Genomic DNA, 26,570 nt, shown 5'->3' on the forward strand with positions numbered 1-26,570 from the left:
TTCAAATTAACAACTTAATCATTCCATAATTTTCATATTTTCATAAATTAAATGTAACCCGTATCCAAAAATTTACTTACCCGGGTCATCCTCGATCTTCATCTCTGTAAGTCATAACTAACCCATAAGTATGCCTCAAACCAAAACTAAAATTTAACATATATCCATGGAATTGAATTGTCAATAGCAGACTCTCCCACTTGGTTCAAAGCCATAGAACAAAACATTCCATAATTCACAATACCCATACCCTATTACTGTTATAATACTGTAGTCAGTGCCATAAAATTCTTCTCAAGCTCATGCAATGCCGACCATAAAAATATCCCAAATCATCCGCTAAGATCGCAATCATTCTCTTGATACTCAGGTCAACTTTCTCAGCCAAATTCGAATTCAAATCTCCACACATACGCCCCACTAGCAGAAAAGAAACCCTTCACTCACATTACAAGGAACACACCTACGTAGATTACTCTCCAGGAGATAACCCACCTCCCTAGCCTCAATTGGCATCTTGTTATGTATTTTCGCAACCACAATTTCTACGCAATCACTAAATCTTTCCAAGTCCAAACTTATTAACAAGACACGAGAATTTAGTCTATCCCAAAATTTAACAATGTAAAAGATCCTTCAAAATATTCATACTCGAGACTATACGTCACATCAAAATGAAAATCAAGCACCCAACGACCTTACTTTACACATCAAGGAAACACTTCTCGCCACATTCACATCATCTTAACACATCCTGCAGTTACATCATACTCATCACAAAGCCATTTCACCGCTCATCGAGCCATAAATTCCACTGTAGGGTCATTACCGGACATATGAGTCCAATTGTACAGGTTATAACTGAAGCTACCGAGCTCAAGCTACGGTCTAACCATGGCCTCAAGTCCTCTAGACTGGCCCATCACCAAAACACAGAATACTTACCTCGAACCTCGTTCCTAGAATCATAAGCCGGCGATGCCCAGCTGATACCGAGCGCTCATGCGCGCATACGAATACGTGGAAGGAATTCAAAGAGTTATGTCCCAAGCTGAATCAATCCCGCACGATAAGGAAAGAAAGATGGGAAGTATATATCCTAAATGACTTGTAGACTCTCGAAGATAAGTATGGACGTCATCATACTGATCTGCAAGACTCTACTAGACACTTGCTCATGACTTGTAGCACCTATGAACCTAAGGCTCTGATACCACCTTGTCACGACCCAAAATTCCACTAGTCGTGATGGCACCTAACCCAGCCCGTTAGGTAAGCCAATTTCCAACTATCCAATTCCAATGAAATTAATTAAAATTTTTTTATCTAAAACCAATACATCTCTCCAAGAACTGGTAGTACAAATCATGAGCTTCTAAGAATAGAGTATACAAAGCGGAAATGAAATAATACATAGTTTGTTTGAATAATACATAAACAGGGCTTTTATAAATCCAGGGCTACCCTGAACAAGAGGCAGCTATAACAGAAACGCATGTACATCTTCAGATCCCGCAACCATCGAGCATAGCAATAACGATAACCAATATCTGCACGCCATGTACAAAAGTGTAGTATCAGTACAACCGACCCCATGTACTGAGTAAGTAACAAACCTAACCGTATGTTAAAAGTAGTGACGAGCTTCTACCAAGGTCGGGTCCAAAACCACTATTCCACAACGGTCCATAACAACATAAAGTAAATAATACCAGAAGTAACCCAGAGATAAAATGCTCAGCCAAATCATGATTTTAAAAATAATAGTTCTTCCTTTCAAGTACAACAGTGAAAAACCCAAATCGTTTACCGAAATTTCAAAAGAAATATGAATAAGTTTGAAAACAATAATTTTCCCAAAAATCCGTTCAATAATAAATAAAATATCTCATTTTCTTTCCCAGATAACCGATGTAAAACAAATGCCTCACTATAACCATCTATCAACATGTGTGAGAAATCATGAATAATGTGATACCGTACAGCATGAGAAAAACACATCTCTATGCATATATGTCATGTGTTCATGTCAATGCAATGTATCTCACAGATTGAACTCATGTACTCACACTCTCAGAGTACTTAATCTCATTGTCTCGCATTCTCTCTCACTATGCTCAGCACACTCAATCACTCAGCGCTATACAATACCTGTTGCGGCGTGCAGCCCGATCCGTGTTTATAGTCGACTGTGCTCACTGGGGGTGTATAGACTCATGAGGGGCTCCTACAGCCCAAGCGCTATAAGCACGGACAACTCATATGCTGCACGGGCAACTCACGTGCCATAATATAAATATCTGGATCCGCACGGCCAACTCACATGCTGCACGGCCAACTCACGTGCAATAATAATATAAGGATTCGCACGGCCAACTCACGTGCAATAATAATATCTGGATCCGCACGGCCAACTCACGTGCAATAGTATAACATATAGATTCGCACGGCCAACTCACGTGCAATAATATAATATATATATATATATATATATATATATATATATATATATATATATATATATATATATATAAAGCCAGCATGGCCTGCTGCGACGTGCAACCCGATCTCAAAAATATCCTCACAATCAGGCCCTCGGCCTTCCTCAGTCATCAATCTCTCCATTCTCTCTTTCATGGGCTCACAATGTCATGAGAATATCCCAAAAAAATATTGATGATATGATGTATCAATAAATAACAACAGAGATTGGGATATGATATGTAATGAAATGAATATGACTGAGTATGAATTTTCATTTTAAAATAAATATTTCACAATAATATGACCTCTGTGGGTCCCAATAATACTGGCACATAGCCTCAACATGATTTTTAATATGCTTTTCAGCTCAATTTCTTTAACTCATAAAATCGCATGGAAAATGCCAAGATTATTTAACTACAAAATTCCACAGAAATAATTATGCCACAATTTCTATAGTGTACGCCCACACGCCCTTCACCTAGCATGTGCGTCACCTCCTAACAATTTACGAAATACATATATTTAGGGTTCATCCCCTCAACTCCAAGATTAGAAGAGTTACTTACCTCGAACAAGCCAAATCCAATGTCAAGCAAGCTAAGCAATGCTCCAGCAATTCCACTCTGCTTGTATCAACTTCCAAACAGCTCGAATCTAGTCACAATTAATTTGATTCAGCCCACTAAATTTATACAAATTAATTCCATATCAAAATACTAATATTTTCACAAAATCCGAAATTACGCCCCAAAAATTACCCGTGGGGCCCACATCTTGGAATCCGATAAAAGTTATAAAATATTAACGCTCATTCAACCACGAGTCCAACCATATAAATTTTACTCAAATCCGACATCAACTCGACCCTCAAATCTCCAAATTAAACCAAGAGGGTTTTCAAAAAATTTATAACTTAATTCACCAATTAAATGTTAAAAACAACCATGGATTCGGGTAATTTAACCAATATTGAGTTAAGAACACTTGCCCCGTTGTTTTCTCTGAAAATCTCTTCCAAAATCGCCTCAATCCGAGCTCCAAATCGTTGAAAATGAAAAATGGGACGAAGTCCCATTTTCTGAACTTAAACTTTCTGTCCAGACCTCTCTTCTTCGCGAACACGACAGGTCCCTCGCGTTCGCGAAGCACAAAATGTGCTTCCCAACATTTGCTCTTCACGAACGCGAGACACTGTTCGTGAACGCGATGCTTTACAGAGCCCTTCTTCGCGAACGCGAGCTACCCATGCCCACTATGTTTCCCTTAGCGAACACGATACCCCATACGCGAACGCGATGCACAACCCAGTTTCTCTTCGCGAACACGAGGGCCCACTCGCGAACGCGAAAGAGAAAGTCTGAAAAATGCAGCAACAGATAGCAGCAATCTCACCAAGGCCAAAAATGATCCGTTAACCATCCAAAACTCACCCGAGCCCCTCGGGCCCTCAACCAAATATACCAACAAGTCCTAAAATATCATACGGACTTAGTTGAACCATTAAATCACCTCAAACAATGCTAAAATCATGAATTACACCCCAATTCAAGCCTAATGAACTTTGAAATTTCTAGCTCTACAAACGACTCCGGAACCTATCAATTCACGTTCGATTGACCTCAAATTTTGCACACAAGTCATAAATGACATAACGGAGTTATTAAAATTTTCAGAACTGGATTCCGACCTCGATATCAAAAAGTCAACCCCCCGGTCAAACTTTTCAAAATTCAACTTTTGGCATTTCAAGCTTAATTCCACTACGGGCTTCCAAATAATTTTCCGGGCATGCTCCTAAGTCCAAAATTACCATACGGAGCTATTGAAATCATCAGAATTAAATTCCGGGGTCGTTTATACATAAGTCAATATTTGGTCAACTATTTCAATTTAAGCTTCCAACATGAAAATTCATTCTTCCAAGCTAACTCCGAAATACCTTAAAACCAAAACCGACAATTCACACAAGTCATAATATCTCGTAGGGAGTTATTCAAGACTTCAAATATTCGAAAGGAACGTAAATGCTCAAAACGACCGGTCGAGTCGTTACAAAATTTCTTATGGATAAGGAAGCTGTCAAGATATTTGTCATCACGGGCGGAGCTAGAGTGTCATTTACGGGTTCAGCAGAATTCAGCAGCTTTAGTTCAAATATTGTATTTATCTTTAAAAAATAGGTATTATCACTTTTTGCCCGCGCTAGAAACTATTTACATCTGGTAGCTAAAAAAGTGTATAGAACTTGTATAATTTTTGTATATAACATAAAAACTATATTTATATACCAAAAAAATATATAAATTTTATATATTGTTTCGGCTATTATTTTTACACCGGCTATACAGTGTCATTTATGTATATTTTTTATATATCTTTTGTATATAAATATATGTTGTATGTTATATACAAAAATTATATAAATTTTATACATTTCGGCTACCTAATGTAAATAGTTTCTGGCACAGGTTAGAAGTGATAATACCCCTAAAAGATTCACGTAATATGTACAAATGATCAATTTAGAATCCAACAACTTAGAAAAATTAAAATTCCGAACTCATAAGTTTCGAATGCTGACTCTGTTTGCCTATCATTCTTATGTTTAACGAAGTTTTTGGATCTTTATAGTGTTTTGATAAAGACTTCTACATACATGAAAGATGTTCCAAAGACGAGAAAATCTTAGTAATAGTTAGTTGGAATCTGAACTTTACCTTATTATCAATTTAGAACCTAGTAACTTGAAAAATTAAAATTCCGAATCTATAAGATTCAAATTCTGACTCCGCCTTTGTCTGTTATTTTTTTATTTAGCGAACATTTTGGATATTTATAGTATTTTGATATAAGACTTCTACATACATGAAAGATGTTCTAAAGACGAGAAAATTTTGGTAATGCAGTTAGTTAGCTATCTGAATTTTCATCTTATTAGTGAAGATTTAATTCGACGCGTAATAATTTTTCGTCCCATTATATATAGTCTATACTATATTAAAAGCACAAAGGTCCTTAATGAAATGTCGTTCGCCTTTTTACTCTTTAAAAATACACTTTACATTGGATAAAACTGTAAAATAAAAAAAATCCTAATATTTAGGAGTTCTAAATCAAAATTTATTTTTATAAAATAAATATAATTTAGTGTTTGATATCTTCTCCTAATAGGGATATAAAATATTAAGACTCTAAAAGAATACAAAAAAGTAGGAGAAAAATTTCTTTTCCAACAAGGAAAATCCACGATGTATTTTTTTAGAAGCTTGGTTGTTAAATCTATTTGTTTCTATTCTTAAAATTTAATAAGGCATTAGGTTTTAAAATAGTAATTATTGTTGGAGAAACAAGGTAGAAGCTTGGTTGTTAAATCTGTTTGCTTCTATTCTTAAAATTTAATACGGCATTAGGTTTTAAAATAGTAATTATTGTTGGATAATTACATGAATTATTAATTTGTGATAAAAAATTAATTACCATAATTAATCTACAGAAATACCTAAATTATTAATTTTTTGGTAAAAAAGAAACTAATATTATTGCTAAGAAATTTTATTACATAACTTGACATTACAAAATAGGAATTAGTTACAAAATTCATTTTGTATAGCTAATAAGATATTCTTATAACCTATCACTAATTCTATCACTGAATATGAATTTTATTATATAGCTACATAATTGGTCCATCACTATTTTTATTTTTATTTTTCGTAACTGGCATATCTATAATAAGTACCTAGACGATCATTTTGATACGAAATTAAAATAAAAAAGGGATACATAATATAACATTGATCTTTCAAGATTATCTTGATTGTTTTCATGCTTAGTCAGGTCATTCGCTATTTTTGACTAAATAGGATTAATATTCATCATTTTCAAGAGCTTAAATTTTTTAAAATTTTATTTTCAAGATTTTATATGTTTTTAAATTTTATATACATCGATATAGGGTACACGCATCACGTGTATCCTAAAACTAGTAAAATTTAAAAAGAGAAAGATGTTCCAAAGACAATTGTTGAACTGAAATATTGTTTTATCCTTACTTTTACTAGTTACGTAATATCCTTTAATTTTTCTCAAATGCAATTTATATTTGGTTCCTCTATCTGTCTGTTTGTCGATTGTCAAGTATTTATATATCTATTAATATAATCCCACTGGTTCTGAATAGGACAAGCAAATTGAGACAGAGTTTTAGTTAGAAGTTAAAAGACTCAAAATTAATTAGGTTGGATAACTTAGCCTTTAAACCTCTTTCTCAAGTATTTAGCTTGCTATTTCGTGGATAGGTGTTTTTATCGACGAAGTCAGAATTTAAAGTTAATGAATTTTAAATTTTTCATCGAAATCATAAGTAATAAGTAGGCAACGGATGTATGACATGTCCCTAAGGGAAGAATAATTAAGTTATTCATTCACGTATAGATAATTAAATTTTGTTAATTATATTGGGCGAAATTCTTGAAGATTATCCCCTTTCATAAAATCCAATAAAAGGATTCAAAAAAACAAAAAAAAAACAAAAAAAAAACTAGCTATGAAATTCATCGCTAAATAACCTGTTACTAATAAAATTTTTGATAATCGCGTAACTAAGTAGAATTAACAATGGATTTTTTTTATTTTTAATGACAGAATTTATTTGTCCCTATCCTATTTTACTTGTAGTGATGTAAAAATACAATATCTAGTGGAGTATTTTTTTTTTTAACCACACTGCACTAATAGTTTTTTTATTATATTTATTTCGAATGGATTCAAAAATTTATATATATACAAAATCAATTTATTTTTACCCAATTTACGATGTAACTTTCGAATGAATAAAATTCTATTGATTCTCCTTGCTTACATGTGGCTCTGCTACTGTTGCCCGACTATCGTCGTAGAAATTCTTATTTATTTTCTTTAAAAATGCTATCATAATTTTTGTTCACCGTCCTAATTAATAACCCTAATTTTGTGTTATACAGCTACTACTATGGTCGACTTTGTTAGGGGAAGGTATACAGACCATGATTTTTGGCCAGAGTTAGTTGGGAGGGCTAAGCTGCATTTATTGCAAACTTTGAGGGGTCAAATTCTGATAAAGCAACATAATAGTTTGGGCCCTCTTTGTTGATTTGGTACTATAGCTTTTGAGACTTTAGAGAGGGCCCAATATTCCTGTTGCCTTTTCAATGTAGAAACAAAACGTCCATTTTTTACGCGAAAAAATAATACTATATAGCCGCCGTAAAAATATATAAAATTTATATGTATATGTTATATATAAAGACTATACAAATTTTATACACTTTTTCGGCTAGCAAATGTAAATAGTTTTTGGCTCGAGTTAAAAGTGATAATACCCTATTTTACGACAAGAAATTATATTTAATAACCTTTCACTATTAAGTTGACACATTTTGTTTATCGAGAGTCAATTTGACTACACTTTAAAGCTAAACTACAATATTTTTTTCAAGTGAAATACATGTCCAAATATAATTTCAAATTTCAAATGTTATTTTTTCAATTTAACTCCATAGACTATTTTTTTTAGAAAATAAAATACAATTTCTATGTCCAAACGTCTACTAAGTTAATATTCTTTTTCAACTTCAACTTCAAATACATCAATTCTGACTCAACCCATTGTGATTCATCCTTAATATTTAAGGTAAGTTGAGCAAAGTTTTGGACAATGTCCTTGAGTCAAGCCTAAATGTGTGGCATTGAACTTTTCTCAACTCAGTTATAATATACAATTGCAGGTCAATTTGTTAGAAAAATATAAACGTTATATTCAAGCAATTGGTTTGATTCTTTCCAACGTGCTTATTTAGGAAATCTTAAACCAAAAATAGAATCGTTGATCCGATTAATTTTGATTCACGCCAGATGCATCCATGAAGGAGCGTTAAACGCTCCAAGAAATTTTTTATTCCCAGTGCTCAAACCGAAGACGTATATATAAGGGTAGACATAGGCGGATTTAGGACTTATAGTGGGTGCACTAATAAAAAAAAAAGTATTATGTAGGAATTGATGCCTATTCTTCTTGGTAAATAACTCAATCTTCAACCAAATGCATCATTCAACCTTCTTAAAATATGGTTTCCAACAATTAATATTATACAAAGTTTAGAAAATATGTACATAAAATATCTAATTTTGCAGAAAGACCATGAGTTCACGTGCCCCATAATTTTGCCTATAAATCCACTCATGCTCTTAGGTGGTGCCTTAACTAAGATCAACTTTGAGTAGAAATGTATGTGAAATATGTTACTTCCTCTGTTTATTTCCTTATTGGTCTATATAAAAAAAAATTTACGTTTTATATTTTTTATGACAAATTTTTATAACCATACAAATGTTATGGCATACTTAAAATCACAAGTTTCAAAAGTTTATGATCACATAAATATTATGAAATATGTAATATCATAAGTTTCAAAAGTTTTTTCTTCTTTATCATCGAATCAAGCTACGATAAATACAGTGAAACGGAAGAGTAAATGTCTTGATATATAAGATACATATAAAAATAGATAAAATTGGAATTTAACTATCTAAATTCGTACTTTACACGTTTGGCAAAATATCTAAGTTCGTACTCCTTAATTATTAATTAGTTTGACTCTTTACCTTTTTGTTTTCTTATTAATAGGAGCAATAACTACTATCTTTTGCTGTACTGAACGATTTGAAACAAGATGTAAAATGTAACAAGTGAGCATTAATTGAAAGTAATATTACAAATCTTTACAAATTTATATATATCAGCTGCATCATGTGGTTTGTACTGTCAAGCAAAATCATCACCTCTTTTACGTAAGTTAGAATAATTGAGTCTCTATATTTTCCTTTTGGGATAGTACAACTTGTGAAAAACTTTCAACTACATACTTTAACAATCAACAGTATTCCCCCACAATGTTAAAAAATTCTGGTGATTCGTCAGAATTTGAGCTAAAATGCTGACGATTACTATAATTACTGTGTACTTTAAAATTTTGGTAATCGAAGAAAATTCTAGGGAGCTAACTTTAAAATTCTGGCATGAGACTATTTTACAAAATTATATTACCGAGCTAAAAAAAAAATCAATAGTAGCACCGAAGTGTCCGATATAATTTTGGAGCTTCTGATTAGATGGCAGATGCAAGTGCAATATGGGTTTCATCGTTCAGCTGAATCCAACATTTTCAACGCGCACATAACTTAAACACAAAGCGGAAGTTACAAAATTTTTATAAAATATAAAATTCATAATTTCATAAGTGTAATAGATACAATAATATGGACATACAAATTGAAATTAACCTGTTATAATTATGCAACGAAGAAAAAAAGGTTCGAGCTAAATGAAAACATTGAAAGAATCACAAAGACAAACACCTCACAACCCTATTCTAATTACGTTAACTATAATGTGAAATATACATCACATAATCGTTGATTAATGCAACAGGATATATATGATTAAATTTTAAAACTTAAATACAATCATGTATTTCTCATATTGTATACGTGGATATATTTAGCTTTGTTTTTCACGAACTACTGCTGAATCCATGGGTAAGCAAGAGATAACCTGGTGAACGAAAATATCTTAATTAGTAGCAAGAGAAAAAGAAAGTAAAAGTAATTCTTGTAGTAGCGGCAAGTAAAGTGAGAGCCACTTAAACCGTGAAAAAGGAATTGTGAGAGAACAATACAAGGGTCGTGCTATTCTTTTTAATGTGTTTCATATTAGTTTTGGAAATCTTCTGGGGCAACATATTTCATTTCTCAAGCAAGTTGCTCCAACATTTTGTATTATTCCTTGGACTGTATTTCACATCGAGTCCCTACACAAAATTAATTAATTGACATGAAAAAAAAAATAACTAGATGTTTTAAAACCCTACCAATAAAAACCCCTAATTGTTTTTTAATATTTAACATAAGCAAGTTGCCAATTAAGGTCCTAGGGTTCAAGATTATGACATTCCAGCAAATGTAGTCTGGATAATTTTAAATGCAAGAATCAAACTTGCCATGTGAGTGAGTACAATCCATCGTAAATTGTTCCCCAGATAAAGACTTGAAGTAATTATAGTAATTTTCTCCTTCTTCTTAAGACAAAGTAATTATAGTACTTTTCTTCTTCCTAGACAACTTAATAAGTTCATTGAATATGTACAATTTATTAATTTAGAACTCATCAAATTAAATTGATTACATTTCCGAACCCATAAAGTTCAAATCCTAGCCCCGTCTTTAACTCCAGTACAATAACTCACAGATCACACTGAAGAAGTAAATCACATTAGACCGGTGCGACAAGCTTGGCCGAAAAAGCATTCAGGGATTTCGAACCTAAGACCTCCTATTTGGGGAGTAATTATACTTATTACCCATATTATATAGTAATAAATTTAACTTTCGGTTCAATGTTTTTTAACAAGTCAGAGGGAATAGTTTTTAGTATATACCAAGTCGGCTAGTACTTTTGAAGTTCTTTTTCAGTGTATTTTTATTTCTATTGATCGATTGAAGGTAGCTGAATGTATTTTTTTTTTTATTCATTGACATTTGGGGCATTCAATTTCTTTTTCTGAATTTATTATAAAATTTGAATGTTCTGCATTACTTTGGCATGCATTTTCTTTTTAGTTATTAAAGCTACCCTGAATCCCCTTTTTTACTTGCCTTTGATTTTGTGTTTTTAGACAAAACTTTCTATAACAAATCTAAACAACTGAACTACTTACGATTGTGGTGGGATGAATAAGATCTCTTCATCCTAATCAGGTGTATCAAGTTCGAGTATCGAGATGAAAAAAATCATATTAGTAAGTTCTTCTTAATAGGCCTTACATGGTGCAAATTCGGACTAATTGAAGCGCAGATGTCGATGTCGAACACCTGATAGGAAATCAAATAAATGAATAATTTTATTTTTTTTATTTTATGTGGCCGGACTCGGCCTAGCCCATGAGCTAGCAGACTGGTTCGGGTTTGGATTAAGAAGTCTTAATTTTAAATGGGCTAAAAAAACCTTAACCAACCAACTTACTGAAATAATGAGTTGGGCTATAGCCCATCTAAAGTCTATATTGACGGCTTTAGAAAGTAGAAATGACGCTTGGTAGCCACTCTAAAGGGTTCATATTTAAAAATTAGTCAATACATTCAAAATTTTAGTTTTTTAGTTCGATTTGTCGGAACACAATTGTCCTAAATTATCCCAAAATTAAGATTTTTCGTTTATACTAAGAAACTGAAATGGAGGTTAGATATGTTACCCTTTTCCGTAATTTAAAACCTTAAGTTAATGGGTAGAAAGTTTTGTCTAAGAACAGGGGAGTGCTTACTAATAGGGAAATGTTAATATCTCTCGGCCCTTATTAGTAGTAGCGAACATCAGATAATTTTGTGTTGTAAAACGACAAATTAGTAATGAAAGGCAATGAACTAAGAAAACGCAACAACCTTTATCTCGAAAAAACTAGTCCAAACAATTAAAAATCTTTAAATAACGAGAAAGGACATGCATATCCTCTAACAAAAAGAATGTTCTATTCTATATGCTTTTCTCAAGATCTAAATTACAATCATAGTTTTTCATTGAGATTCCCCAAAAGAGATAGAACAATTATTTAAAGGAACAATTACAAGACATGAATCTACGTAGCTAATAATATCACATTGTATTATTGTCAAGGACAATTATATTAATTGTTATATATTAGAAAAAGGTGTTGCGAATGACTTTTCGCCACATAAAAGATACCAATTTTGATATATAAAGTATAGTATTATTTCTTCGATATAACCTTAACAATCCACTTGCCAACAGCATCTTGACAGTATTATTTCTTTAATGTTTGAAATTATTCAGAGTTTTAAGCAGGGCATATACTCTCGAACTATTCATCCCATTTTCCCCCCATAATCATCCTTTTCCTTTTGGGATTTAATATTGACTTATAAGGAGGCAGCGTTCAACCATCCACTCTCGAGATTCATATTGATTGATAGATCTTGGCGTCCTACCAGTCCGCTAAGTAAACTCTCTCAGCAAAAACTTACTTACATTTGGTGTTTACACCAAATTGTTTTAATTTACCCTAGTTATGCAAATAATTAATATGAGAATGTATATTAATCAAATATGATTTAATGATAATCATATTTGTGAATACATGAATCGTGTATTTATTGAACTCTGTGTTATGATACTTAATCTACATGAATGTCTTAAATTGCTTTATTTTCTAATGTTCAATTACTTGAATTTTTATCGTAAACTCAATATACCACCTCTCTTATAACATGCTGAAAGTTGATATACCAACGTATAACGTATAGTAAGAACAACATCAATAATTTTCTTAGAAGAAAACAAAGAGAAAACCTCTTATATATCTACTTTAAAAAGCTTATGTATTAATTAATTTCTAATCCTCTATAAATGGATATCGTACTTAGAGGTACAGTAATTTACTCACCCTTCTCAATTTACGTTTTAAGTTATATATGCAGATAAAATGATTTAATCGGTTATTGTAGAATACATACTTTATTTTTCAAGTTATCATATAGTTACATTTAGATGGGTGAATTCAACCAAATATGTAAAATTTATTTACATTTTCAATATCTTTTTGCTCTATCTATCTCCTTCTCCCTAATTAAACTGTCAGATTCCCTTGTCCGTACCAATTTTGAGTTGGTTGCTTGACGCTTGAGGAAGGCCCCCCAACGGAACGTTTCCAAGTTCGCCCTCCGGCTGGCACGCGGCAATTCAATTTCGTCGCGGGAGAAGCTCGAGGAGTTCACCGACAACCGACAGGTTTGGGACTGGGTCCCCATGCCCAGCCCTCAAAGTCAATTATTTTTCCGAAGAAATTAGAGATCCATTTTGCCGACTTTCCTTGCCTACAATGCTCCATTGTCGAGAGGTTGTGTCACGACTCAATTTCATCTATAGGTTGTGATGGCGCCCAACATCACAGATAGGCAAGCCAACTAGTGAATTAAACATATATTTATTCTTTTAATAATTTTCCGAGTAATTAAACTCTTCTTACTTGCAAAATTTAAGAAAAATATAGAAGATTCTGTTTAAATAAAACCAAGAAAATAATTCAAACCTCAATTCTACTAGTGTGTGTGCCAAGACCTGGTGTCACAAGTATACGAGCATCTAGTAGATTATACAACAATTTTAAATACTGTCTGAAATAAAATAGACAGAATGCAAATACAAAGAGGGGTACTAGTTGCTGCAGAATGACTCAGAAAGGCAGCTCACCCTTAGGCCTCGGGGTAACGTGGATGCGCACCGGTAGGACCACCTAAGGCTCCCGTCTCAGATCCTGCACAAAAAGTGCAGCAAGCGTAGCATGAGTACGTAAACAACGTGTACCCAGTAAGTATCAAGTCTAATCTCGAAGAAGTAGCGACGAGAGGTCGACTTTGACGCTCACTATGGGTCAATAATATTAAATTAGAAATATTTAAATAAACATGATTTATATGAACAACAATAATTTTCTTAACAAGCAGAAATAATTAATTCTTTCAAATTCAATAATTTGCAATTTATCAATTAGCTTCACAAGCTGCAATAGAATGTCAAGGTATCGTGTAATTATTATTATTATTAGGCACGATTCCTGCCGAGGTCATACGACCCGATCCAGAGTGTCATGTACACTGTCGAGGGATGTGCGGCACGATCCATAGATGCATCTATACTGCCGAGGCGTTCGGCTTGCTCCACAAGAAAGGAGGACATTTTCTTATGAACCTCTGGAATGAGAAGTTATTATAAGGCTAACAAATAAGGATGTAGAGTTTCTATTAACAGTCAAGTAATTTGTACAAAAATTCAAGTATATGAATTTCGGTCTTTTACTATTTCCTCTAACAATTTCAAATATAATTCCAGTACTTTAACTAATAAATGATGCAATTATTACAAGTAATTAATGATTTGAGTCCTAAATTACCCGGACATAGCATAATTAGTAGCTACGCACGAACTCTCGTCACCTTGTGCGTACGTAGCCCCTCTCAACTAGCAACAATTATTAATTTAAATCACCTATGGGTTAAATTCTCTCTTACAAGGTTAGACAAGAGACTTACCTTGTCTCAAAGTCCACTTTCCGATCACAATGTCACGTTAAAGTCTCAATTCGATGCCGAAAAATTCGAAACTATCCAAATGTTATACAAAATAATTAATACATGCTCAATAATTCGAAATTAGACTATTAAATTAATTACCCGATCCAAATTGATAAAATTTCTAAAATTTACCCCGGGCCCACGTGCCCTACTATCTCTCCCTATCTGTCTCTCTAAGAACATTAGAGGCAAAGATAATAGTATTGTAGTTATAATTAAAATCAATTAAGTTGTAGTAGCCATTGTGCATCATCCCATATGATTATAATTTGTTCGATTATAATTTTTATAAATCGCCGCCGCAGCAAAACGCACTTCATTAGTACTTACGTTGTCCACATGGAAGTCTTATGTTTTCAAAGTCTTAGCAACTTACATGATAAAATTGAACATGGGACAGTATATTATTTGGATATATATATTTACTTTACTTTATTTTAGAAAAAGAAACATAGTCACATTAAATGACAAAAAACGAATGCTGTTCTCAGTATCATCTCTGATATGTTAACTGCTAATTCCAAATCTTCTGAGTCAGCTACTCATCAGAGCCACCTTCATTGAATTTAATTAATATTTGTATATATTAATAGTACAAAGAATTTGTACTTCACATATTATAGCATTATCACTTATTATGAACGCTTACATGATGTGTTTGGTATAACAAAAAATATTTTTTTTACAAAAATAAACTATTATTTTCCTTGAAATATATTTTACATGTTATAAGGGGAACATGACTTTCTTCACTTATGTATCTTATTGTTCCTGAATGGGTCTGTTTCATCCTTTTAGGTTTATGATCTACTACTCTGGGTAAAGATCCGTTCGATTTGGATTTGTACATATAGGATACAATTGCTTCCGAGTCCGACCACAATGACCGAATTAATTTACTAGATTACTTGGTAGAAAAAGTGAGACAAAAGTTTCTAACACTACCTGAACAATATTTTCTTTCAAACCAAGCACTCTCAATGTCTTTTTAAGTAACCAAATAATGTAAATAGTATACACTATCAGTTTATAGAGGTTACATTTTTTATTATAAAAATCTAGCTAGTCGTTAAATTTCCTTAATTTTTTCATTTTCTTGTTTTTGCGCGTGAGTGTAGATGTTATGAATTTTTAACATCACAAAGAAAAAGAAAAAAGGATATAAATATGACGAAAACCTTTCGGCATTTTGACGCATTATCAATAAAAATATAGTAATAGCAAGGAAAATACAAATGATAATGCAATAGCGTTTTCAACAATTATTTTAGAAAGGAAAGCCAAGCACAAGAAATCCAAGAAAATTTTGTATTCTGTTTTGTTAAAAATTTCTCTTAATATATTGCAAAACATTGTGAGGACTCACTTCAAATTGGCTTTCAGCTTACCACAATCTTCCTCATTCTTTAGATTTTATGCTTTTTAGAAGTCTTTTAGCTCAATAAAAGATTTTTATATCAATAAAAAAAATATAGAGAATTTCTAAACTTTTTTTTTCTTTATTTTTTTTATTTCTATCAAAAAGAAAAAAGAAAAAAGAAAAAAAGGCAGTAGATTGCCCATCGTCCCACCTGAACCCCTGCCATCTCCGCCTTTATCTCCTTGTCTTCCTCTTCCGTAAATCCTTTCCAAATAAGTTTGGGTCGATTATATGCTGAGTGAAAATTCATATAGCCGATACAAACTTATTTGGAGCTATGACGTAATTGTTATTGTTGTAATTTGCAAAACATTCTTTTATGTTTGTGGCAAAGAGTAACAGAAATGTTCATACTTTTTAATGTTACATGCACAAGCTATATATTTCTCTATTAAGTACAAATCATTATGTGTCAAAAAATAATTATGTGTAAAATAAGGAAAATACTTTAAAATATTTCAACAACAACATCTTGATTTTATTTATTCTGCATAGTTTATGGTAAGTCTATAATTTTGCATGATGTGGCACCACAGCGGCAGTCTAAAGGGTATCTATCCTTCACCATTTTGCAAAATATTTTCCTTATATATGTGCAACTATTTTTCAAAAACAAAAAATGTATATATGTGCATATAGGTTGAATCCGCTCGAAAATAATACAAATAAATTAAATATCAATTTGAGACATCAAGTATCAAGCCTCTAAACCGAAATAATCTTAGAGCCAAACCAAAACGAATTGTGACGATAAGCTGACACTACTTACATAAAATCTTGCGTACACCATCGTCGCACTATGTCCATACAACACATTCATTGGCTTAAGGTGGCCAATAACAGAAACTATGTAATTTCCAATATACATGTTACTTTGATTTTTCATCTTTCCTAGTAGCTGCTTGGTTGGCATTATATCATGACATATAATATACAGTTGTATTAAAATATTACTAATATTATATATTTTATTCTCCATTTTTTTTCTTATAAATCAAGCAAAGTTCCATAGCTAATTTTCATAGGTCTTTGTTTACTACTACCTTTTATTTTTTTTGCAAAAAACAAAAATGGGGTTTGAAACTTACAAACCTACATTTGTTATGATTGCTTTGCAATTTATGTATGCTGCTGTTACTCTATTTAGTAGAGCTTCTCTTGTACAAGGAATGAGCCCTAGAGTTTTTGTAGTTTATAGGCAAACTATAGCCTTTCTCCTCATTTCTCCTATTGCTTTTGTCCCAAGGTATGTGTAAAATTTCTCTTCATAACTTGACCCCTATTCCTCCCCTCACCTCCCCCCCTCTCGAACGCCACCTGACCCCTCGTCGAATTTGGCGACTCGTTTTTCAAAAAAAAAAAAGATCTTGAACCCTGAATTCTAAACCCTAAATATATTTGGAATGACACAAAGCGATTGAACTTGCGTATCATAATTTGTGTGGCCTTGTACTATTTTTCTAAACCTTAAGGGTAGAAATTATACTAAAAATTGTTAGTTATTTATGTGGTGCTATTTTTTTATTTTGTTTTTATAGAAGAAAAACAGGAAGTAGTTGCTTGGGATGGAAGAGTTTCTGGTTGATAAATTTAGCAGCTCTCACTGGGTAAGAAATTATAAATTTCTTTATTTTTTCCAGCATAATTTTTTTACTAAATGTACATATATAAATAAGAAGATTCTTTATTTATTTTCAGTGTAACAATCAATCAGAATATCTATTTTTCTGGTTTGTATTATGCTTCATCTTCCATTGCAAGTGCAACTGGCAATCTTGTTCCAGCATTCACTTTTCTCATGGCATGGTTCATGGGGTAAGTTTCAAAAACTCAATTTGTTTTTCAATTTATAAAAACAAATGTCAAAAAATTATGGCGTATCGATGAATATTTTAATTAATATTTTTGTTAATTAATGTTTTTTATTTAGAATGGAGAAAGTGCAAATCAATAGCTTGAGAAGTATAGCTAAAGTGATTGGGACAATTCTATGTGTTGCTGGAGCTGTTGCAATGGCATTACTTAAAGGGCCAAAGTTGCTAAATTCAGAATTCATTCCAACAAATGAATTGTTAGTTCTTGGCAAAGAAAATAGTGAGAATCTGAATAATTGGATGCTAGGTGTAATCTTGCTCATTGCAAGTGCTTGTTGCTGGTCATTTTGGCTCATTTTGCAGGTATTTTAACATCTCGTAACATTTCTGGTAACAAGCGTTTTCCCATTTTAATAAAGTTTACGCAACACGAATCCTACTTAGTCCAGTTATAAATTTCGAATACCGGATGCATTTTGGCTCATTTTGGATGTATTTTAACATCTCTTAACATTTCTGGAAAGGAGCGTTTTTCCGTTTTAGTAAAGTTTACGCAAACACAAATCCTACTTAGACAGGCTAAAGTTTACGCAACACAAATCCTACTTAGACCGGCTAACAAATTTCGAATACGGATATGCATAAAGTTCCAAGGAAACATTCCTTATTTTCAACTGAAAGAAAAATCAATTTTAAAAGGAAGTTGAATGATCACTTTAACCCTATAATAAGACCTGAAATTTCTATATTATTTTTCAAACTAGGATGTTTCTAATTTACTTATTTATTATTTTGAAAAGGGAGTCAAATTATACTTCAACCAAAGCTAAAAAACAATGTTTTTTTCAAGAATTCTTTAATATATTAAAACTAGAAATTTCACACTATCTCTTTTACACTATAAATTCACTTAAAACATTAAAAAATACCTTTAGTTAACAGTTCATAATAAGTGGAACGAATTACCTAAAAGATAAACCTGAAAAACCTGCTACAACATATTAAATTACACTGATAGTATAAAAATTATTTACACTCGCAACATATATAACTTAATCCCAATTTTAATTTTCTAATTAAGTTGCTAATAGGATATTGTGAAACAGGTGACATTGTCAGCAAATTGCCCTGATCATCTATCTTTAACAGCCTGGTTATGCCTCATGGCTGCAATTCAATCTGGAATTGTCACATTCTTCTTTGAACCTAATTTGAATAGCTGGAAAGTAACTTCATCTCTGGAATTCATTTCTATCTTCTATACTGTAAGTATTCTTTCTTTCCTTTCTCTTTTGGATATTATAAATTTATTTTAAAGGGCAGTCCGCTGCACGAAGTATTTTGCGTTTATGCAGGATCCGGAAAATGATTGCACTACGAGAGGGTGTGACATAGAAAGCCTACTTAACGCACGCGTTAGTGGCTCATCCACGACTCAAACCCGTGACCTATAAGTTACACAAAGACGACTTTATTGTTGTTCCAAGGCTCCCCTTCATATTAAAAATTACAAAAAAATGGGACAGCCCGGTGCACAAAACATCCCGTATTCATGCAGTATCCGGGGAAGGGCCGCACCCCAAGAGGGTATGATGTAGGCAGTCTATCTTGAGTGGCTGATTCCACGGCTCGAACCCGTGACCTATAGGTTACACGGATACAACATGACCGTTGCTCCAAAACTCCCCTTTATTTACAATTTAAAATAATAACTAAAATCTTGTTAAATTATTATTAATAATTTTTGAATTTTTGTAAACAGGGATTTTCATCAGCTGTTTCTTTCTTTGGGCAAGCTTGGTGTATTTCACGTAGAGGACCATTATTTTCTGCTATGTTCAATCCTCTATGCACAGTTATAGTAACAATCATTGCCTCAGCATTTATGCAAGAAGAGATGTACACTGGAAGGTAAATTACTAAAATCATCTTCACTTACTTTATTGGTTTTATCGTTTAAACTTTTTAAACTATTTCTTGAAAACCCCAGATTAGGAAATTCAAATTTTGAATTATTTGGCTTTAAAAAAAGATATTTAATAGCCTTATCATAGAAGAATTTATCTAAATTACTACTATCATTTATCTCCTTAAATGTCTCACTTAATAAACACTATGCGGATTCAATAGTAAGGATGACTTCTTCATTTTCTAAAACGTCAAATATTTTGGAATAAATTCAGTTTGCAAAATGACAAATAATATGGATCAGAGGTAGCACGATGCATTTTTTTTTTTTTTTTTTTACAATTTTTGAGAATTTTTACTTTTTTAAAAGTATGATAAGGTTGTTTAAACTTTTTTGATTAAATTTCAGCTTGGTGGGATCACTTGCTGTGATTTTTGGACTATATGTGGTATTATGGGGAAAGGCAAAGGATAAAAAAGAGGACAATATTTTAGAGGAAGAGCCAGTGAAGCAACATATTCAAGAAACAACAATTGCAATTCAAGATTTTCCAGATTTTACAAGTTTTAAAGTTGATTTAGAGGAACCACTTTTGACTAACAAATCAATAACCAATATTGTAGATGACCATATATAGTAGTATAAAATTAAAAAAGAAGAAGAAGTCATTTGTAGTCATAATTTATCATCAATTTATCAGCATTATTTATTGTGTTGTACGCAGTTAGTCTTTTCTTTTTCTCTTCTCTGTAAAATTTGTTGAGGAATTTTGTTAGTACTAATTTTCTCTCTCTATAAATAAAAGTGATGCATATTTTCCAACTTTGGAAGTTTAGAACTATATTTTCTTCTGGATATTGTTGTTTTTAATTGTACTTGATTTGATTTGTGAGCCAAAAATTGCATAAGTTATGTTATCATCTCACATGTCTATACACTAAAGATACTTGACGTAAACCTTATATTTATATTATGAAATTCAATAAATATATATTCATCGTTATAAAATTCAAAACTCATAAATTTCAAATAATAAATCTACCTCTAATGACTAAATAAACATACATGCACGTCAATACAAAATAATGAAGACTATAGTTTTTGAAGCTTTTGATTTAATGTAAAGTTGTAATATTTTTTAACAAGTAGCTAACAGTATGTGACATGAAAATGACACAACATATATGCATCTTTATCAACATATTTAGCATCAACTTACATTACGTCATAACATAGCTGTAATAAACAATTTTATTTACCAAATGAATATTCACAAAGCATAAAAAATAAAACAAGCACCTCCTGGACAAATGGTCCCACGGTTGCTCTACCTCTAGCCGTCGGAACTTTTCAGTAGCTACCAATACAATCATTAACACTTCTCCTGAGGACCGACAAAATTTCAGTTCAATCCGAGTTCGTCAATTTTTTTTTTACAAAATTAGTACGTACTAGTACACATGAAAAAGTGAATATAATCATAAATTCGTGTTGCATGGCCACGAAACGCCATAAAATGAACACAAAAGTCGCCTAAAATTTTGTAGACCAATCAGAAATAAACTAATGAACAATATTCATTGTTTCTCCATGACCGTTTCTCGTTTTTATGGTGTTTTAGGGCCATAAAATAGAAATTCGGCATGATGTCTATACCATCTTCATAAATTCGGGCGACCGTCACCGAATCGCCTAAAATTTTGTAAGTCCATTATAAACGACCTAATGAACAAGAGGCATTACTTCTCCATGACAGTTCTTCATTTTTTAGCGTTTTCGGGCCATAAAACAAGAATTCAAGACGATTCCCATATTTTTCTATGCTATAGTCCACGCCATCTGCATGAATTCGAGCGACCAACCCCGAATCTCCTAAAAGTTTGCAAGCCCATCAGAAACAGTCTAACGAGCAATAGTCATCGCTTCGCCATGATCGTTCCTTGATTTTCAGCGTTTTAGGGCCATAAAACAGGAAGTTGCGACCATTTCCAAATTTTTGTGTGCTATAGTCCACACCATCTGCATGAATTCGAGCAAGCAGTCCTCAATCTCTTAAAATTTTGCGGGCCCATAAAAATGACCTAATGAACAATAGTCAATGTTTTGCCATGACCGTTCCTTTTATTTAGCGTTTTAGGGCCATAAAACAGGAATTCAGGATAATTTCTAGATTTTTGTGTGCTATTGTCCACGCAATCTTCATGAATTCGGGCAATTTGCCCGAATCTCTTAATATTTGCGGGCCCATAAAAAATGACCAAATGAACAATAGTCATCGCTTCGCCATGTCCGTTCTTCATATTTAAGCGTTTTAGGGCCATAAAATAAGAACTAAAGACGATTCACATATTTTCGTGTGCTTAGTCCATGCTTTCTATATATTTTTGGCCCCGAATCTCCTAAAATTTTACACGCCCATCAGAAATGGCCTAACGTACAATAATCATCGTTTTCTATGACCGTTCCTCGTTTTTCGGCGTTTTAGTCCATAAAACAGGAAGTCGCGATGATTCCCAAATTTCATGTGCTATGGTCCACACTATCTGCATGAATTCAGGCGACCGGTCCTGAATCTCCTAAAATTTTGCGGGGCCCACAAAAATAATCTAATGAACAATAGTCATTTCTTTTCCATAATCGTTCCTCATTTTTTGGCGTTTTAAGGTCACAAAATAGGAATTCGAGACGATCCCCAGATTTTCGCGTACTATGGTCCACACCATCTACATGAATTCAGGCGACCGACGCCGAATCTCTTAAACTTTTATGGGCGAATCAGAAATGACCTAATGAACAATAGTCATCACTTCACCATGATCGTTCCTCATTTTCGGCATTTAAGGGTCATAAAATAGGAATTCGGGACGATCCCTAGATTTTCATGTACTATGGTTCACACCATCTGCATGAATTCGGGCAACTGATGCCGAATCTCCTAAATGTTTGCGGGCCCATAAAAAATAACCTAATAAAAAATAGCCATCACTTCGCCATGGTCGTTTCTTGTATTGTTGCGTTTTAGGGCCATAAAATAGGAATTAAGGATGATTCCTAGATTTGTGTGTAATATGGTCCACGCCATCTGCATGAGATGACCCACCGCGAATCTCCTAAAATTTTGCGGGTCCATAAAAAATGACCTAATGAACAATACTCATCACTTCGCCATGATTGTTCCTCATTTTTTGGTGTTTTAGGGCCTTAAAACAAGAATTCAAAAAGATTCCCAAATAGTCCACGCCATCGGCATGTATTCGGATGACCGGCTCCGAATCTCTTAAAAGTTTATGGGCCCATCATAAAAGACCTAATGAACAATATGTATCACTTCGCCATGACCGTTCCTAATTTTTTGATATTCCAGGGCCATAAAATAAGAATTTAGGATGATTTCCAGTTTTTCGTGTGCTATAGCTGTCACGACCCAATTTCATCTATAGGTCGTGATGGCGCCCAATACTACAGCTAGGCAAGCCAACTAATAAGTCAATCGTACATTGGTTAACTTTTATTCCAAGAAAATAATAAAATACCAACTTCTACCAATGTGTGTGCCAAGACTCGGTGTCACAAGTGCATGAGCATCTAGTAGATTATACAAAACTCTAAATACTGTCTAAAATGAAATAGACAGAATATAAATATAAGAAGAGACACTGGTAACTGCAGAACGGCTCAGAAAGGCAGCTTACCACTATGCCTTGGGATGCCGTGGGTATGTGATGGTAGGTCCTCCACTAGTACATGTCTCAGGTCCTGCACAAAAAGTGCAGCAAGTGTAGTTTGTGTACGTAAACAACGTGTACGCAGTAAGTATCAAGCCTAATCTCGAAGTGGTAGAGACGAGATGTCTGACTTTGACACTCACTATGGGTCAATAATAACTGAAATAAAACTAGGATATTTAAATCAGCATGATTTACAGAATTCACAATAATTTATTTAATCAGCAAAAATAATCAAATTCCTTCAAATGTAACAATTCTCAATATATTAATTAAATTCCTTCAATTCAAATAAATTCTAATTTATCAATTAAATCTCATTTACAGGAGTAACAATTAATTCCTAAGCAAGTAAGAATAATAATTCATTAAATTCCAAGGATTTTTCAATTTATTAATTAGCTTCACAAGCTGAAATAAATTATTAAAGTATCGTGTAATTATTATTATTAAGCACGATTTCTGCTGAGGACGTACGGCCCGATCCAGAGTGTCGTGTACACTGCCGAGGGACGTGCGGTGCGATCCATAGATGCATCTATCCTGCCGAGACGTTCGGCCCGCTCCACAAGAAAGGAGGACATTTTCTTATGTGCCTCCGGAAGGAGAGTATATTCATTATAAGATGAATTTGGGAGGAGAACAATTTTTTTTAACAATTAATTGATTTAAACAGACAATCAAGCCTATGAGATTACCATCCTTTAATATCTTTATCTAACAATTCACAATATATTCATATAGATATCAATTAATATAAATAAATCAAAGAATACAATTTACACAAGTAAGGCATGCTTTGAGTCCTAAACTACCCGGACTTTAGCATTAATAGTAGCTACGCACGGACTCTCGTCACCTCGTGCGTACGTAGCCTCCCACAATTAGCAACAATTATTTAATTTTAATCACCTATGAGGTAATTTCCCCCTCACAAGATTAGACAAGAGACTTACCTCGTCTTGCTCCAATTTAATCCACAATTTTGCCTTTTCCACGATTATCCAACTCTGTCTGGCTCGAATCTAGCCAAAATAATTCGATACAATCACTAAAAATTATAGAAAATAGATTCTATAAGGAAATACTACATTTTTGATAAAAATCCCGAAATTAATTAAAAATTCGCCCGCGGGGCCCACATCTCGGAATCCGGCAAAAGTTATGGAATCCGACAACCCATTCAATTACGAGTCCAACCATACCAGTTTCACTCAAATCCGACTCCGAATCGATACCGAAATCTCAAAATTTCGTTTCTATGAGATTTCTAAACTTTTCCAAATTTCAATCTCAAAACACTAATTAAATTGTGAAAACAATGATATACTTGTATATGTAGACCAAATCCGAGTTAGAATCACTTACCCCAATATTGTTCCCTTGAAAATCTGCCAAAAGTCGTCTCTGCTCAAGCTCAAGTTCGTCAAAAATGGCAAATGGGACGAATGCCCTCTTTTTATAAAACTGCCCAGCAGCCTTCGGAACTGGTCCTTGAACTGGGCCTCGATCGCGGCTTCGATCACAGGCTCGAGCCTGGACCTCGGTCATGGACTCGATCAGGGCATCAAACATGTGCCTTCGATCAGGGCATCGAACATGTGTCTTCGATCAGGGCATCGAGGTTGGGCCTTCGCTCAGGGCATCGAGCTTGGGTCTCGATCTTAGCCCTCGAGCCTTGCCTTCGATCATGCCCTCGAGCCTTGCCTTCGATCGAGGTTTCGATACTGAGCCTCGTCCCTGGCGTCGACTCAGGGCTCGATCGTGGGCTCGATACCTGGGCTCGATATCTGGGCTCGATCACAGCCCAGAATGTCCAACAGAAGAGGAAAAATTGCAGCAGCTTTTTAACTCAAATTTTTTATCCGTTAACCATCCGAAACTCACCCGAGGCCCTCGGGACCTCAACCAATTATACCAACAAGTCCTAAAACATCATACGAACTTAGTCGAACCTCTAAATCATATCAAACAACACTAAAACCATGAATCATCCCCCAATTCAAGCTTAATGAAAGTAAGAGTTTTCAACTTCTACATTTAATGTCGGAACCTATCAAATCAACTCCGATTGACCTCAAATTTTACACACAAGTCATAAATTACATAACGGAGCTATGAAAATTTTTGGAACTGGATTCAGACTCCGGTATCAAAAAGTCAACTCATTGGTTAAACTTCCAAACTTAAATTCTTGTTTTTAGCCATTTCAAGCCTAATTTAACTACGGACTTCCAAATAAAATTCCAAACACGCTCCTAAGTACAAAATCACCATACGGAGCTGTTGGAATCATCAAAATTCTATTCCGGGGTCGTTTTCACAAAAAATGTTGACCGAAGTCAAACTTAGCACTTTAAGGCCAACTTAAGGAACCAAGTATTCTGGTTTCACCCCAAACACTTCCAAATCCCGAACCAACCATCCCCGCAATTCATAAATCATAACAAGCACCTACAGGAAGTTTTTTTTTTTTTTTTAGGGAACGAGGTTCTAAAAGTTAAAATGACCGGTTGGGTCATTACATTCTCCACCTCTTAAACAAACGTTCGTCCTCGAACGGGTTTATAATTGTACCTGGAGTGCTGAATAAGTGTGGATATCTGCTCCGCATGTCTTCCTCGGCCTCCCAAGTCGCTTCTCGACTGGTTGGCCCCTTCACTGGACTTTTACTGCAGAAATCCTCTTGGATCTCAACTGGCGAACCTGTTTATCAACAATGGCAATTGGCTCCTCTTCATAACCCAAGCTATTATCTAGCTGAACTGTGCTGAAGTCTAACACATGTGATAGGTCGGCATGATACTTCCGGAGCATAGATACGTGAAAAACCGGATGAACTCCCGATAGGCTGGGAGGCAATGCAAGCTCATAAGCAACCTCCCCAACTCGTTTCAACACCTCAAATGGGCCTATAAACCTTGGGCTCAACTTGCCCTTCTTCCCGAATCTCAAAATTCCCTTTATCGGCCAAACCTTCAAGAGAACTTTTTCACCTACCATAAATGATATATCACGCGCTTTCTGATCCGCGT

General features: G+C 33.7%; 1 protein-coding gene across 1 annotated transcript; it reads left to right on the forward strand.

Moving 5' to 3' along the window:
• Positions 1 to 17,126: 17,126 nt before the first annotated feature.
• Positions 17,127 to 20,649, forward strand: LOC104085298 (WAT1-related protein At4g30420). The gene is made up of 7 exons (XM_009589297.4): positions 17,127 to 17,333; positions 17,626 to 17,694; positions 17,786 to 17,902; positions 18,018 to 18,264; positions 19,008 to 19,166; positions 19,664 to 19,812; positions 20,219 to 20,649. The coding sequence occupies exons 1-7, from the start codon at positions 17,158 to 17,160 to the stop codon at positions 20,445 to 20,447; spliced, it is 1,146 nt and encodes a 381-aa protein (XP_009587592.1). The 5' UTR covers positions 17,127 to 17,157; the 3' UTR covers positions 20,448 to 20,649.
• The last annotated feature ends 5,921 nt before the right edge of the window (positions 20,650 to 26,570 follow it).

This window comes from Nicotiana tomentosiformis, chromosome 11 (genome assembly GCF_000390325.3).
Source record: "Nicotiana tomentosiformis chromosome 11, ASM39032v3, whole genome shotgun sequence".
NCBI classification, from domain to species: Eukaryota; Viridiplantae; Streptophyta; class Magnoliopsida; order Solanales; family Solanaceae; genus Nicotiana; species Nicotiana tomentosiformis.